The sequence below is a fragment of the Cucurbita maxima genome, unplaced genomic scaffold, assembly GCF_002738345.1.
Source record: "Cucurbita maxima cultivar Rimu unplaced genomic scaffold, Cmax_1.0 Cma_Scf00010, whole genome shotgun sequence".
Taxonomy (NCBI): Eukaryota; Viridiplantae; Streptophyta; class Magnoliopsida; order Cucurbitales; family Cucurbitaceae; genus Cucurbita; species Cucurbita maxima.
The window spans coordinates 1,431,540-1,446,214 of record NW_019272026.1 but is presented as its reverse complement, the minus strand read 5'-3'; the positions used below and the strand labels follow the sequence as shown (position 1 = coordinate 1,446,214).

The 14,675-nt window shown below is 37.0% G+C and overlaps 1 protein-coding gene and 1 pseudogene across 1 annotated transcript; one reads left to right on the top strand and one right to left on the bottom strand.

Moving 5' to 3' along the window:
• The first annotated feature begins 678 nt into the window (after positions 1–678).
• Positions 679–3,369, top strand: LOC111485393 (annotated as a pseudogene).
• Positions 3,370–3,508: 139 nt separating this feature from the next.
• Positions 3,509–14,456, bottom strand: LOC111485404 (UPF0061 protein azo1574-like). The gene is made up of 8 exons (XM_023132276.1): positions 14,024–14,456; positions 13,381–13,490; positions 11,363–11,419; positions 10,983–11,282; positions 10,380–10,627; positions 8,638–8,944; positions 8,273–8,546; positions 3,509–3,920 (listed from the first exon to the last, which is right to left on the bottom strand). The coding sequence occupies exons 1-8, from the start codon at positions 14,426–14,428 to the stop codon at positions 3,666–3,668; spliced, it is 1,956 nt and encodes a 651-aa protein (XP_022988044.1). The 5' UTR covers positions 14,429–14,456; the 3' UTR covers positions 3,509–3,665.
• Between the last annotated feature and the right edge of the window lie 219 nt (positions 14,457–14,675).

Below are 14,675 nucleotides of genomic sequence, written 5' to 3'. Positions count from 1 at the left end.
AAAAATTTTTTTTTTTTTTTTTTTTTTCTAGCGACCACTTTCAACAATTTTATTATATTAGTTATTTTTTTTATAATTAATTGTTGTTAGTTAATTTTTATATATATATATATACAACCAAATTATTAAAATAATTTTAACAAATTAAATTTTAATTTAATTTTCATTCATTAATAAATACATTTTAAACCATATGCTTTAAATATTAGGTTTTTTTAGTTAATTTAGGACATTTATCTTTGAAGTTAAAATTATATAAACTTTTAATCTCAAATTAGTAGTAATAGTAATCAAATTGAAGAATTAATTATGTTATATCTTAAAAATCAAATATCATAGAAAAAAAAACCAATATTTTTCTCATAATTTCATATTTATTGTGAAAGGGTAATTTTTTGAGATTAGGAACTAATGATTTCATCTATATTGCTAACGGAAAAAAAAAAAATTGAACTTTTTTAAAAAAAAAATTAAAAAATTAAGGATACTAATAAAAAAAATTTAAAGTCCACGAACATTTTTTAAACAAAATACAACCGATTTTAATTCAAAACTGACAGTAAATTTATTTTTTTTAAGTCTAAGGATATTAAAATATTTAAAAATTCAAAGATATTTTTTAAACGAGATACAAATTTTAGAATAAGACGATGTTAAAAATAAATTCAAGTTGTAAGCTTTTTTCATGGCTTCTCTGATTCCCCATCTTTTTCTCTTGCTAATGCCTTCCCTTGTGAATGCTCAAAGTAATAGCATAACAGACACTGGTAGCTTTCTCATAGCTGGTGATGTTTCTACTTCTCCATGACTTTCTCCTACAAAGGATTTCGCGTTCGGTTTTCGAGTGAACTCGAAAACGGTCTCTTTCTGTTGTCTATTTGGTACAACAAATTACCTGAAAAGACTGTAGTTTGGTTTGCCAGACATGACCAAAATCCAGCCCCAAGTGGCTCAAAGGTTGAGCTAACTGCTTCAGATGGCTTATTGTTTTGCAATTCCCGAGGTGGAACTTCGAAACTGATCAGCCTTGTTTCAGGGACTGTTGCCTCTGCTGTGATGAATGATACAGGGAATTTGATGCTTAAAGATTCAGACTCCATGCTGTTATGGGAGAGCTTTAAACACCCAACAGACACCTTGCTTCCTACACAAAAGATGGAGATAAATGACATACTTTCTTCATACAAATCACATCAGAATTACTCATTGGGGAAGTTTCATTTTCAATTGTGGAAAGGCAATGCAGTGCTCAATATCAGAAACTTGCCCACGGGCAATATGCATGAATCGTACGATACAATACGAGCCACTGATGGATACCAAATTGTTTTTGACAAGGATGGTGTCTTGTATATAATGCAAAGAGATGGAAACAGGGTTAATATCAGTGAACAAGAAGGAGATTACCCAGCTGATATTCATTACTACAAAGTGACACTCAATTTTGATGGTGTTCTAACTGTGAGTCACTATCCAAAGAATCCCACCACCAGTTCAAATGCAGCCTGGAGGGACGTCAAGAAGATGCCTGATAATATATGCATGGCTATGAGGGGAGAGTTGAGCTCTGGAATCTGTGGATATAATAGTATATGCACATTAAATGATGATCAAAGGCCAAGATGCAAGTGCCCAACTGGTTATTCTTTTATGGACCTGAATGATACCTACAGCAACTGTGTGGCAAATATCCCACAAATATGTGAAGAAGGTGCACAAAATTCTACTGATGATCTATATAGTTGACAAGAACTTCCCAATACTGATTGGCCAATGCTTGATTATGAGATGTACAATCCTTTTAATGCTGAAGAGTGCAAGAAAGCTTGCTTGCTTGACTGCCTCTGTGTGGTGGCTGTGTATAGAGACAATACCTGTTGGAAGAAGAAGCTACCACTATCAAATGGGAGGGAAGATAGCAAGGAAATATCTGTTTCTTTTCTAAAATTAAGAAGAAATACTAATGCCACTGGGAAAACCCAAGATGGGTTTCCAATACCTGAAGGAAAGAAGAATCAGCAAACATTAATTGTTGTGATTTCTGTGCTGCTAGGTTGCTCTCTGTTTGTCATTCTCATCCTGGCTAGTTTGATATGTTGGGGTTTCATCTCCTGCAATAAAAAGAAGCTTGCAGCAGGTAATATTCTACCAAGTGAAAGCTTTGAAAGTAACAATCTATGTCAGTTTACATATAAAGAACTTAGAGAAGCTACAAATGGATTCAAGGAAGAACTAGGAAGAGGATCTTGTGGCATTGTTTACAAAGGGAGGATTAAAACTGGTGTTGTTGCTGTAAAGCAATTGAACAGAGTGTTTGAAGATAGTGAGAAAGAATTCAGGACAGAAGTGAATGTGATTGGGCAAACACACCACAAGAATCTCGTTCGACTACTCGGGTATTGCAACGAGGGGAGAAACCGCATTCTAGTTTATGAATTCATGAGCAATGGGACTCTAGCAGACCTCCTTTTTGGTGATAGGAAGCCAAGTTGGAACCTCAGAACCCATATAGCCTATGGAATTGCCAGAGGACTAATGTACCTGCACGAGTTATGCGACAAGCAAATCATCCATTGTGATATAAAGCCTCAAAATGTACTTCTTGATGAACACTACAATGCCAAGATTGCTGATTTTGGGCTGGCAAAGCCATTGAAAATGGATCAAAGCAGAACAGAAACAGGGATTAGAGGGACTAAAGGGTATGTTGCTCCAGATTGGTTCAGGTCAGCTCCAGTGACAGCCAAGGTTGATGTGTATAGTTTAGGTGTGCAACTGCTAGAAATCATATGTTGCAGAAGGAACGGAGATATGAATGATTTTGAAAGAGGAAAAGAACTATTAGTTGATTGGGCCTATGACTATTTCCAACAAGGAAGATTGGATGTTCTAGTTGTGGAAGATTTGGAAGCCATGGACGACATGAGGAGGTTGGAAACGTTTGTGATGGTTGCAATCTGGTGCCTACAAGAGGATCCATCACAAAGACCAACAATCAAAAGGGTAACGTGGATGCTTGAAGGCATAGCTCCTGTTTCTGTTCCTCCAAATCCCTGCCCATTTACCTCCAATTGCTAAGTTTCTTCTATCCAATTTGAGAAATTTTCATAGGAAGGGGTGGGCTTGATATATCCTACTTTGAGATAGAAATAAAATGAACGATCCAATTCTCAAAAATAGAAAGACCAAAGGTGAAAGTAGAGAGATCAAGTAGTAGTCAAACCATAAATAAACAAAGTCATAATTTTCTAAGAACAGATTCAGAGAAGTAAGCCATCACTAGAATGCTTTTTATGCAGATCCTTGAATGTTTTCAATGATTTCTGTTCTAAACAATAAAAATCAGCAATTTGCGAACAAATCCTAGGCATGTCTGAATACAAATAAATAGAAAGGATCGATTGAATCTTGTCTGCCAAGACTATATGTACGGGCATTACAGAACATTTCTCTCAGTAATGCAAGTACAAAAAAGCATGTATATGAACGTAGAAGTGGAAATGAGAACTGTCTAAATTTCAGGTCATATCATAGAGAAAAATAATAATTGAACATTGTTGTTGTTTGAGATTACAACACTGACTCGACAACATTATATACACAGCAAATATCCTATCAATAAATCATTTCCCCCTTTTTCGTGTAACGTAAGGCAAGCTATCAACTCATGAGGAACAAGAAAGCATACAAACGCCCGGCCGATAAGCCCAAGCTGGGGGCAACCGTGCATATTTTTCCATTCCTGGCTGCTCATCAAATGGCCGTTCCATTATCTTCAGCAGCCGACGAACCTCTCCAAAATCACCCTGCTCAGCTGCATCAATGGCAGTCTGGCATAGGTAGTTCCTGAGAATATATTTAGGATTTATTGCATCCATGGAGGCCTTGCGCTCCTCATCTGATATGCCACTTGCAGCAAGCTGCAAAAGCAATAGAATACTGGATAAGATTAAGGAAAATGTAATATCATTATATTTAAAGCACGCCAGCGTTCCTTAAATGCAGTATCTTATGAAAATTCAGCTACTAACAGAAAACCCATCTAGTAGCACTATAGAGTTTTCTGAAACTTGAACCAAGTCCAATATCTGGGCATGATTTCTGCCCAACGCAAACAGGACCGTGAGATGAGCATTAAGTTGTTTGGTTAGAGCCTGGAGGTTTTATGATTGGATGGCAGCACTGCCTCAAATTTGATAAAGAGGATGAGTTTTAGCAAATGATAATCATATCAGTTTAATAATTTTCATTCTCCCCATCCAAATTGAAAACTGGAAAAGAATGTATATGCCTAAAAAGGCTTTCCTCGATGCTTGTGGGGACTCCAGATTGTTATAGAGATATAATATTTAACTCAATATACTGAAAACAGAATGAAGGGAAAAAATGAAATTATGAATTGGTAGGTCTATTTTACTTTCTTTTTTCTATAATAACCACAAGAAAGCTCCACCATACCCAATGGCACCCGTGCCACACCAAGGCCCCGCCAGGATATATGAAGTATTTTTGGTATATTAAGCATACCCAAGGTTTGAACTTAGGACCTCTAAGCCGGTATGACCAAGAGTTCCCAAGCCCTTGCCAATGAAAAATTAGCATTACAAATTGAATTATTTAATTATTGATACGAGTTGCGTTGAAGCTAATGCCTGCACAACGTTATTCCATTGAAAGGTATGGACTTCCAATTCTCTCCTACTATGGTCAATCAATTGCCTAGGAAGGTATAACAAAGTACCAAGCACTAAGCAAGCTACAACCAGGAAAACCGACACCACCTGAACAGAAGTAAAAATATATAGTAGGCAAAGGTCAAGGAAAATTGAATTCCAGATATTTATTTTAGGAGAGAAAAAAAAAACCAAGAGATTTTCATTTGGGGGCCCTTCAGAGAGAGTAGTATATAGGAAGGCTATTTAACATTGGCTGCGTCAACGTCAACCTCCCAGCTTTAGACGTGGCAAGACTCCTCCACTTGTCTTAATTTGAAATCTATCAAGCAAAGTTCCCAAAACCAATAGTGTGAGAGTTTCCACCTAAAGGGAATCCCAAATAAGAAATTGGGAGCTCTTCAACCGCACACCCAATCTATGGCCTTATCAACAACCTCTTCAAGACTGGCATTAATGCCCACAATGGCTATTTTTCCCAAGTTTAGGATTAATCCAAGGCATGCAAATAGTCTTGCGGGGAGATCACCAAGCCTCTAGATTCTCAACTTCCCCATCACCAAAATTAAGGTGTCATCCGCATACTGAAGGTGAGTAACAAAAACCCCTTATTTTCCAACCACAAAGCCCTTCAACAATCTCCTTGCGTTCATTACAAAAGTGGATAATTCTACCAAGGGCATCTCTGGCTAACGTGAAAAGAAAATAGAGAGGGAATCTCCTTGTCTCAGCCCTCTCTTGACAAAAAATTTCCCTCTAGGTCTTCCGTTAATCAAAACAGAAATTGGCTCAAGATAAACAACCCCTTGTCCACCTTCTCCACCTTGTGCCAAACCCTTTCCACTCCAACACTGAGTCTAAAAAGACCAATCTACCTTATCATAGGCTTTTTCCAGATCCAGCTTCAACAAAAGAAACCCTTCTCCCCATTAAATTGTGTGATTTATTGGAAAGTTTGTCGCCAATTTCAAATTTAGTCTAAGAAGAAGTAAAAATTTATCCACCCTTTCAAAGTTGAAGTTTGATAAAATTAAAAATTGAAGTTTAAAATAGACTCACTGAGTAGAGTTGGGTAGAGTATAGGAGACTGAATTTTCTTATATGAAACAAGTATATACACACACATATATATACATACTTTTATTGGGGGGATGAAATACCAGATTTCCATTGGGAAGAGATGAAAGAATACACGAGCTTACAAAAAAATATAATAAACCCACAAAAAGGGAGTCAACTTCAAGAAGTGGCTTCAATAAAGTAAAATAAGACCTAATGAGAAATTACAAAAAGGCCTAGATACATAGACCAAGATAAACAGAGAGTCTAGCAAAAGACCAAACATCATGTTGGAAATCTCCTTCCATGAAGATTCTATTGTTTCTCTCCCCCACATACCTCACAAAATAGCACACTCCAGCTTGCCTCCAAAAATAGCGTTTTAATAGCTCCTCAATCGAATCCTTGTAACCTTGAGAGCTAACAAAGCTATAGCTAAAGCCTCAAAGAAAACAAACCAAACAGCCCAAGCAAAAACACAACTTCAAAGGATATGATCAAGGTCCTCATCCACTTACATGCACAGAGTACAACAGTGAGACCCAACCAAGGAGAAACCTCAGGCTGAGATCAAATCCAAGGTGTTAGCCCATCCATGTAAAATATGCCAAAAGAATTTCACCTACTTGGATATTTTTACCCTCCACACCAAGAAGAAAGTATAGGAATGGGTCAGGCAACCGAAGAAAAGGTGGCAAGAAAAGCCTTTGGAAGGACTAAAAGACCAAAGGTAAATGTCCCCCTACAGGGCATAAATCAAAACTCACCAAACAAAGATAAAATAGCCACGATATCTGCCGTTTCCCAATTGGTCAATGGACAATAGAAACCCAAAGAAGAAGGAAAAGATAGAGAATCTGACAAAGAGAGGATTGACACCACTAAATGATTTCTGAAAGAAAACAGCGGATATAAATGAGGAAACAAGGCATATAGGTGTTATCCCCCAGCCACTTATCCTCCCAAAACTAGGTATTACTCTGTCCCCGCCACATTCAGAATGAACTAGGAAAGCTAAGGGAACTTCTCAAAATTTCCAATGACTTTGGAGCTGCCTTTAACCCCACCATTGGTTCAACCAAAGGGATGAGACCCGTACTTGTAACAATAACCTTGTGATATAAAGTGTTGGCTTTATTATAGAATCGTCAGAACCATTTAGCCAAAGGAGTTGTGCTTCGCTCCCTCGGGTTGCCAATGCCTAAACCCCTAACCCCCTGGTCCAAGAGCCTAGAAACCACCTCCCAATGCACGAGGTTTGAGCCATTGCCCTCGTTAATGCCCTCCCGTAAGAAATTTCTCCTCAAATTCTCAAGCAACTTACTCACCGAGCTAGGGACTCTAAACAGAGACAAGAAGTGGGTAGGTATACCACTCAACATCAACTAAATGAAAGTGAATCTTTCCCCTCTCAAGAAGAAGCTCTTCTTTCAAGAGGCAAGCCTCTTGCGAATCTTATCGATGATCAGGTCCAAAAATGAAATGCTCATGTGGTTTTGACTAAGGGGAAACCCAAGATAGGCCGAGGGCAAAGCATCCATCTCACACCCCACCCAAATGCCCATCTACTAAGCTTGAATGAGTTGCAGTAAATCCCCAAAATTTAACACTTACCTCTATTAGTCCTCAAGCCCAAAAATGGGTTTGGAAAACGATAAATTTTGGTTCAATTAACAAAGGACTCCTCTTTTCCAGAACAGAAAAGGATCGAGTTGTCGACTAAAGGTGATAAAGAACCACCTTATGCTTCCCAACCTGAAAGAACCTCCAAATGTTGCTCTCCATCCTTTTTTAGATCAATCTACTTAGGACATCCACTACCAAGAGGAAAAGATAAGAAGAGAGTGGATCACCTTGTTTGATATCTGGAAGCATAAATCCTGCCTCGAAGGTTATCGTTGATAAAGATGGAGAACTTCACCAATCTAATGCCACTCCAGATTCAGAATCTCCACTTAAAACCAATCCCTTTTTCTAAGACCTTATCCAAAAAATCCCAATTAGCATGGCCATAAGCTTTCTCGAAGTCAATCTAAAAGATAACTCCTCCTGCTGGAAAGACTCTATAATTCTCTATGGCCTCATTAGTTATGAGCACTTGATACAAGTATATAATTTTTAAGAAATAGCTCTTAGAATCCCTTCTTTATGGGCATGAGAAATAGAGAATACAAGGAAGATATGACAAAGATTGCACAAGGCAACTACATCTTGCTCCTGTGAAACTGAAGACATGAGAGACAGTTTCCAGCTACTTGAATCATCTAATGGCCTCCTAGTCTCATTAGTAATAATTCTATGCTAACACCATTGCAGATAGACAGGCAAGTTATATAACTTATAAATGTGACATCCATAGTGATGCAAAAGCTTCAGAATGTTTAACTCCAAATCAACACGCTGACATACTGAAACAAGATTTTAAAAATGCAAAGGAACAACAATAAAACAGATCAGAACCAACGGAGAAACAGAAATAGGTCAAGGTTTTAATTTATGACTGCTACTTTTTAACCATCAGGTATTTAAGGTCACTATACCTCCGCTATATAGATCTTTACCCAGCTGACCCAAGCTTCCTTACGCTCCTTGCCCATATCTAACAGAACAGCCTTCAGAGGGACCAACAACTCCTCCTCTGGGGTGCTGGGATCAGCTTTGATATTGGAAAGTGATCTAAAGAAATTTGTATAATCAACTTTGTCAACAGCCATGTTGTTGAGAAGCTTGCTGATTAACTGTTTATTGTACTTTGGTAGACCAATTTTCTTGGTCATGATTGTTTGATAGTTATCCATAAATTTGTCTCCGTACCTGTAAGAGGAGAGGGGAAACATCATATTATGAGTGCAATGATAGGTCAACAGTTCTAGAAAAAAACATAAGTTCGATAAGGTAAAACTACCTCTCCATGGCATAGTTTGCTTCTTTATCATTTATTAATTCAGCAGCTGAAAGTGTTGAAGCAAACTGGGATATATTCCATAAGCCTACATCTGGCTGATTTGCAAAACAGTATCTTCTGCCCGGAAGATCAGTTGTATTAGGCGTATAACTAGGATCAAAAGCATCCAAAAATCCGAAGGGACCATAATCAATGGTAAGACCCAAGATGCTCATATTGTCAGTGTTGAGTACACCATGTGTGAACCCAACTCCCTGCCAACTTGCTATTAAGGAAGCAGTTCGCTCAGCAACTTCTACAGCCCAAGCTGATAATATCAACCATGTAAAGGAAATAAAAAACAAAAGAGTCATTAAGATAAAATGTGAAACCCTTTTTGTGCAGAAACAGCAAGTTGAATGCAACTAAAAATGAGAACTACATCAACCATGCTATAAAATGGAGAATTTTTTCATACACTTTCACTTCTTTCCCTTCTCTCCATAAAAGCTCAGTTTCTTACCCAAAAAAATTATAGATGAATAAAAATAACCAAAAATAAATAAATAAAAAGATCGCATGCGCTGGCGTCTACAAAACTTCACAGACAAGAAAAGAAGTAAGCTGTTAAACTGGATTCATCACATAGGCCATGCAGTCCTTGGGTTGCTAACAAATTCCAGGTTGCTGCCAAATGCCATAAAGGAATAAAATTTTAACACAAATCCAGACCAAGGTCTTGAGAGAGAGAAGAATGACTGAAACCGTCGCTTAATAATAGGCATGAAATGTTCCTTAATGAACTTCCATGGCCACTTCGCAGAAGATGGAGGGGGTGGTTTTTCACATGATGTAGGAATATATTTAGCGTTTATAAGTTTTCTCCACAAGGCGTTTTCTTTGTGATGCTAGCTCCATATCCATTTTGCGAGGAGAGCTTTGTGCTTCTTCTTTATTGAGGAAAGACAGAGTCCTCCCTTTTCTGCAGGGAGGTTTATAATACTCATGGAACAAGGTATAGGTCATCTTTCCACATATAGTTCATGAACAATTTTTCTATATCTGAAGCCACTTTTTGTGGCATTTTGAACAACATTAGTCTTTTTTAATTTTATAAACGAAAAGTTTTGTTTCTTGTTAAAAAAAATATCATTAATCGACTTAACATTCTATGTATGTTTTTTTTAGTGAAGTATTTTTTTTTTTTTACATTAATTTAAAAGATTTATCTATAAAAATAAAAAAAAAAGTATTAATATATCAACAAATACACATATTATATTAAAAATAAAAAAAATGTGTCCTAATGTGTCTGTTTTCTACTTTTTTAGAAATTGACAAGTCACCGTATCTACATCCTACTTTTTAAAAATTAACATGTCACCATATCTATGTCATATCATATTTGTGTCTTGTGCTTGTGACTATGCCCGTGATTCCTAACTTACAACCATACCGGAAAAAAGAAAAGAAAAAAAATGATTCCCCCCTCCCCTTGCAGGCAATCACAACTCAAGAAAAAAAAAATTGGAGAATTAATTTATTTTTTTCTTTCATGCACCAACTAATTAATTTTCACATAAAATAGGACGTATGAACCTTTAATCCTACCTCTTTCATTTTTAAGCAAGAGCTTTTCATGAAAAATAGAAGCACCTTAATTTGTACACTGGTCTATACACAGTTAAGTTCAAGTACCTGTACTTGCCACAAACTATGTTTTACTACAACGTCATATCCAAACAATTAACAGAAAAGTTTACCTGCATACTTGTTTGAAGTGAGATCAACAACTGAACTATCTTCATCGCCTGTGCTGAAAGATAAACTCTGACTGCTGCTCATATTCTCAAAGTGCGGAAAATGGTGGCGAATCGCGTAGTCTGCTAAAGCCCGAACAATTTTATAATCATCCTTCCCTCTAGAGGCATGAATTTGGAAGGATCCAAAACGCAAAAAGGATTGAGCCACTCGACATACAATTGCACCAGGCTCTTCTTTTTGATTCCCACTACAAATTGAAACAATTGGAACTTATTATTGCATTTCCATACCAACATCAATTTATATCTCTTCACATTTTATAGTTAATTAACATGTTCAAAACTACTGAAAAAGTACCTAAATATAAGTATTCAAGAAATCATGATTTCAACTGAAATAAAATAAAAATCCTAACATGTTCATATCAATTCCAATTGAAATTTATTTGTGTTAGAAAGGTTTTGCAGAAAAGACAACATATTCAGAGATTAAGAATTCTTGATTTTTTTAGAAAATCCTATTCAAATGCACGAGAAGATGTAAGATCATCTTATAACTATTTCTTTAACTGCCATCTTGACCAGATTTTTTTGTCTACGTACTCATAAAACATGTCTCGGGTAACAAATGTTCCTGTGGTCAGAAGACAAAGTGCACGAGTTGTTGGTATTCCAAGACTATGCATTGCTTCACTACACAGGAACTCCCTGATGCTACTTCGTAGAACAGCCAAGCCATCTGCAAACCGACTGTATGGAGTCTTCCCAGCACCTTTTAACTGCAACTCCCACCTTTCAGATCGCGAATTAAGTATCTCTCCAAGGGTTATTGCTCGACCATCACCTAACTGCCCAGCCCACATGCCAAACTGATGGCCCCCGTAACATTGAGCATAAGGTGACCTGTAATACACGATCAGCAGGCAGGGGATAATGAAGATCAGAATGCTGGTGCTGTCAATCAAATAATATTTCACACTTACACTCCAACTAATGGAGATGCGCCAGAGAACAAAAGGGGGAAATCTGGCCTTTCAAATCTGCAATGACAAAAGCAAAATCCTTCAGCTCTTGCAAGAAGAAAACAGCTCTAAGGGAGAGGACGTCACAGACATATAATTGACTACAGCGGACTAAAACTGAAATACAAAGAGAAAATTATCATTATAACACTTGTACAGTCCAGTCATAGGTCCAGCTTATCTTCCAGCGACCTCAACAACTCAATTTTTTTTTTTTTTTTTTAGGGATCAGAAACTTGAGAGGTATATTGTTCAAAAAGAAATCATACAAATAAGGGGATGAGCTATCTCTAAGAAGCCATTGGATTACAAAAAGGAATTCCAATTGGCATTGATATGACGAAGCTAAAATTGCAAAAATCATTGGTCAAAGAACACCAAGTAGAGGCAAAAACACAGACTAGGCCCAAAATCCTCAAAGTTTTCAGTCGTTCCTTTGAAGACTCTTCAATTTGTTTCATGCCACAACCTCCACACGGGAAGGAGTTCAACAGAAAATGATTAGGCTCGGTATTGGGTCCTATCTATGTGCTTTGTTTAAGCATCAGGGGTTATACAAGACTACTTTATCATTTTTTTTTTTTTTGGGTGTTTTTTCAGCCCAAAATTTTGGAATTGATCTCTACAATTGTTTCGTTTAAATTGAAGTGCTCCATGCCTGTTGAAAGAGAATGTTATGCAGTTATCGTGGATACTTTCTTCAAAGAAGTTAAGATCTTATGAATTAATGTTTATTCTAAAAAAACGAGCTTTCATGGAGAAAAATGAAAAAATAACAAGGACATACAAAAAACGAGCATAATTACAAAATGGTCAAATGATCGATGCCCACAAAGAAGCATTAAAGCTCACACCTCCCAAACTTCATCAAAGGACCCCTCAACTTCATGGAAAATCATATTATTTCTCTTGCGTCAATTACCACACCAAACAGCAAAGAAATTAACATGCCACAAGACCTTTCCCTTCTCCAAAAAATGAACTCGTAAACACTCCTGAATCATAGTGTAACTATCCCTATTCCAAGCCAAACACAACCTAAAGGAGCTCATCCACCGAAACCAGAGAGTTTAACCAAACTGGCAACCCCACGACAAGTGATGGAGATCCTCCACCTAACGCTTACAAAGAATGCACTATCAAATGTACAACATAAAGGATGAGTGTCCTTGAACATCTCCCATGTAAAACATGCCACAAAAAAAATTCCCTTCATAGAGATTTTAACCTCCCAAAGAAGGGAAAACAAAGGCAATTGAGAGCGGATAGACAACATGTAGAAAATAAAACTACAAAAGAAGCCCCACTAATAGTCACGAATCCAAAACCTAGATTCCTTTCTCCCTTGGTACAGGTGTTAATCACAAAGAAGAGAAAAAAGTCCACCAAGTCTAATGTCCCTCAAATAGAGCATCGCAAACCAAAAGACAAAGAAGAGGATGGTTTTATGGAATTATGTTGTAATGGCAGTTTTCTGGAATCTATAGATAGAAAGAAACATCAGGATTTGGAGAGGCCCTTCTGAGGGATGGATGGGGTTTTTCATCTTGCAAAATATAACTGTTTTGGGTCGACCTCTTTAGGTAAGGAGTGTGAACTCTACTCTTTTTGCTAGTTGTTTCAAAATTAGGAAGGTTTTGTGCATTCTTCCCAGTTTTGCAAGTGATTTGTATATCGGGAATTTGTAAGGTTCTTGTGAGAAATAGGTATATTTATTTTGCATCAAAAGAAAGAAGACCTTCAAAAGGTTCTGCATCAATCTAACTGAATATATTCATACTTTATTTAATAAACAATAATGATAAAAAAAGACCTCTAAATTGTATCTTAAGTGTCCAGTAGAGTGTACAGTGCATCAGACTATGATCTTCAAGATGCTTCTCAAACTAAATGTCCATGTTTCATAATTTATAGTACATAGTGTAAATACCTCATCTATCAATTATCATAAAGCAAAAAGAAAATATAAGAAAACTCACTCTTGAAGATCCAAATCTAGCAAATCAGCAACCGATTCCGACCAAGCAACAAGCTGAGGACTTTCTACTTCAACTGAAGGTAGTACATTTGAATAACATGCATGTAACACCTAAGATTCATATCGTAGATAAACCAATAAGTCATAATAGTAGACTAACCCATAAAACCAAATCTAGCCATCAAAGCTATTGGTTCATAACCCATGCGAAACCAGAAGAGGAACTGGGAAATGAAAATAAAGGGGTAAGCACAACCCTTTTTCCCAAAATCAAGAAAAATAGCATGGAAGTTTAACACAACCAATTAATTGCATCTAGAATGGATCTCATGCTTACAATAAAATACTAATTAAAACTTACCATTAAAAAAAAGCCTAAAAACCATTGAGAGTTCTCTTATCAAACAGAAAAAACCAAATTCAAAGTCCTTATTATCACCGAGAAGTAGCTGAAACTCGCAGTAATGAAAATCCATTAAACTATAGCATATAAAAGAGCTCCTACTCGAGCTTTCAATTGATTACAAACATAATTCCTCACGGCCCACATTTCCTGTAAATACAAGTACCAACCCCAATTCTAATTTCCAAAAAATTGTACTTCAAAAAAAAAAATATAAAAGCTGAAAACAAAGAAATAGTACCTGTCGTGGAATGACATCGGTACGGGGATCGCCAGGCAGCTCTCTGACAAATGAATTGTCCCAGTTAAGTTCTTCGAGCTTCTTTCTCGCCCCGTGCTCGACTCCACTACCTAAACCCCCACGATCGTCACTATTCAAGTTTTGATTCTTCAAACCCTCCGCCACGGAGTCGACAGACGCCGAAACCTCCGGTGAAGCAGAGTCCATGGAAACTCTCCGGCGGCCGTGGCGAGAGTGGCCGACGAGTGGTGAAGGTGGAGAGAAAATAGTGGCAGGAGGACGGCGGTGAATGAGGGTAGTCGAATGGCGGCGAACTAAGCCGAGGCGGTGGCGGTGGCCATTGCAGAGAAGAGAAATGTGGGGAAGCAACGAGAGCTTGGGGAAGAGATGTGAAACCAATGACATTCCGTTTTTTGTTGAACTCCTTTTTTTTTTCTTTTCTCTTTTTTATTTTTAAATATATTTATATTTAAAATATATATTATAAATATAAATCTGGTAAATACTCTATTTCAAAAATACCTTTAAACTTTTAAAATAATTAAAAAAATATTCATAAATTTTCAAAAGTAATATAATGAGTCTCCATCGATATCGACACATCTGAGATTGCCAAATGTTCCGAAGTTCCACTATTCAATCATTTTTCCTC

Excerpts from the sequence above, each read along its gene's own strand:
- LOC111485404 (XM_023132276.1), bottom strand. The coding sequence starts at position 14,428 with ATGTCATTGGTTTCACATCTCTTCCCCAAGCTCTCGTTGCTTCCCCAC. Across the intron at positions 11,283-11,362 it reads GCATCTCCATTAGTTGGAGT|GTCACCTTATGCTCAATGTT; the intron begins GTAAGTGTGAAA and ends CGTGTATTACAG. Across the intron at positions 10,628-10,982 it reads ACCCGAGACATGTTTTATGA|TGGGAATCAAAAAGAAGAGC; the intron begins GTACGTAGACAA and ends TTCAATTTGTAG.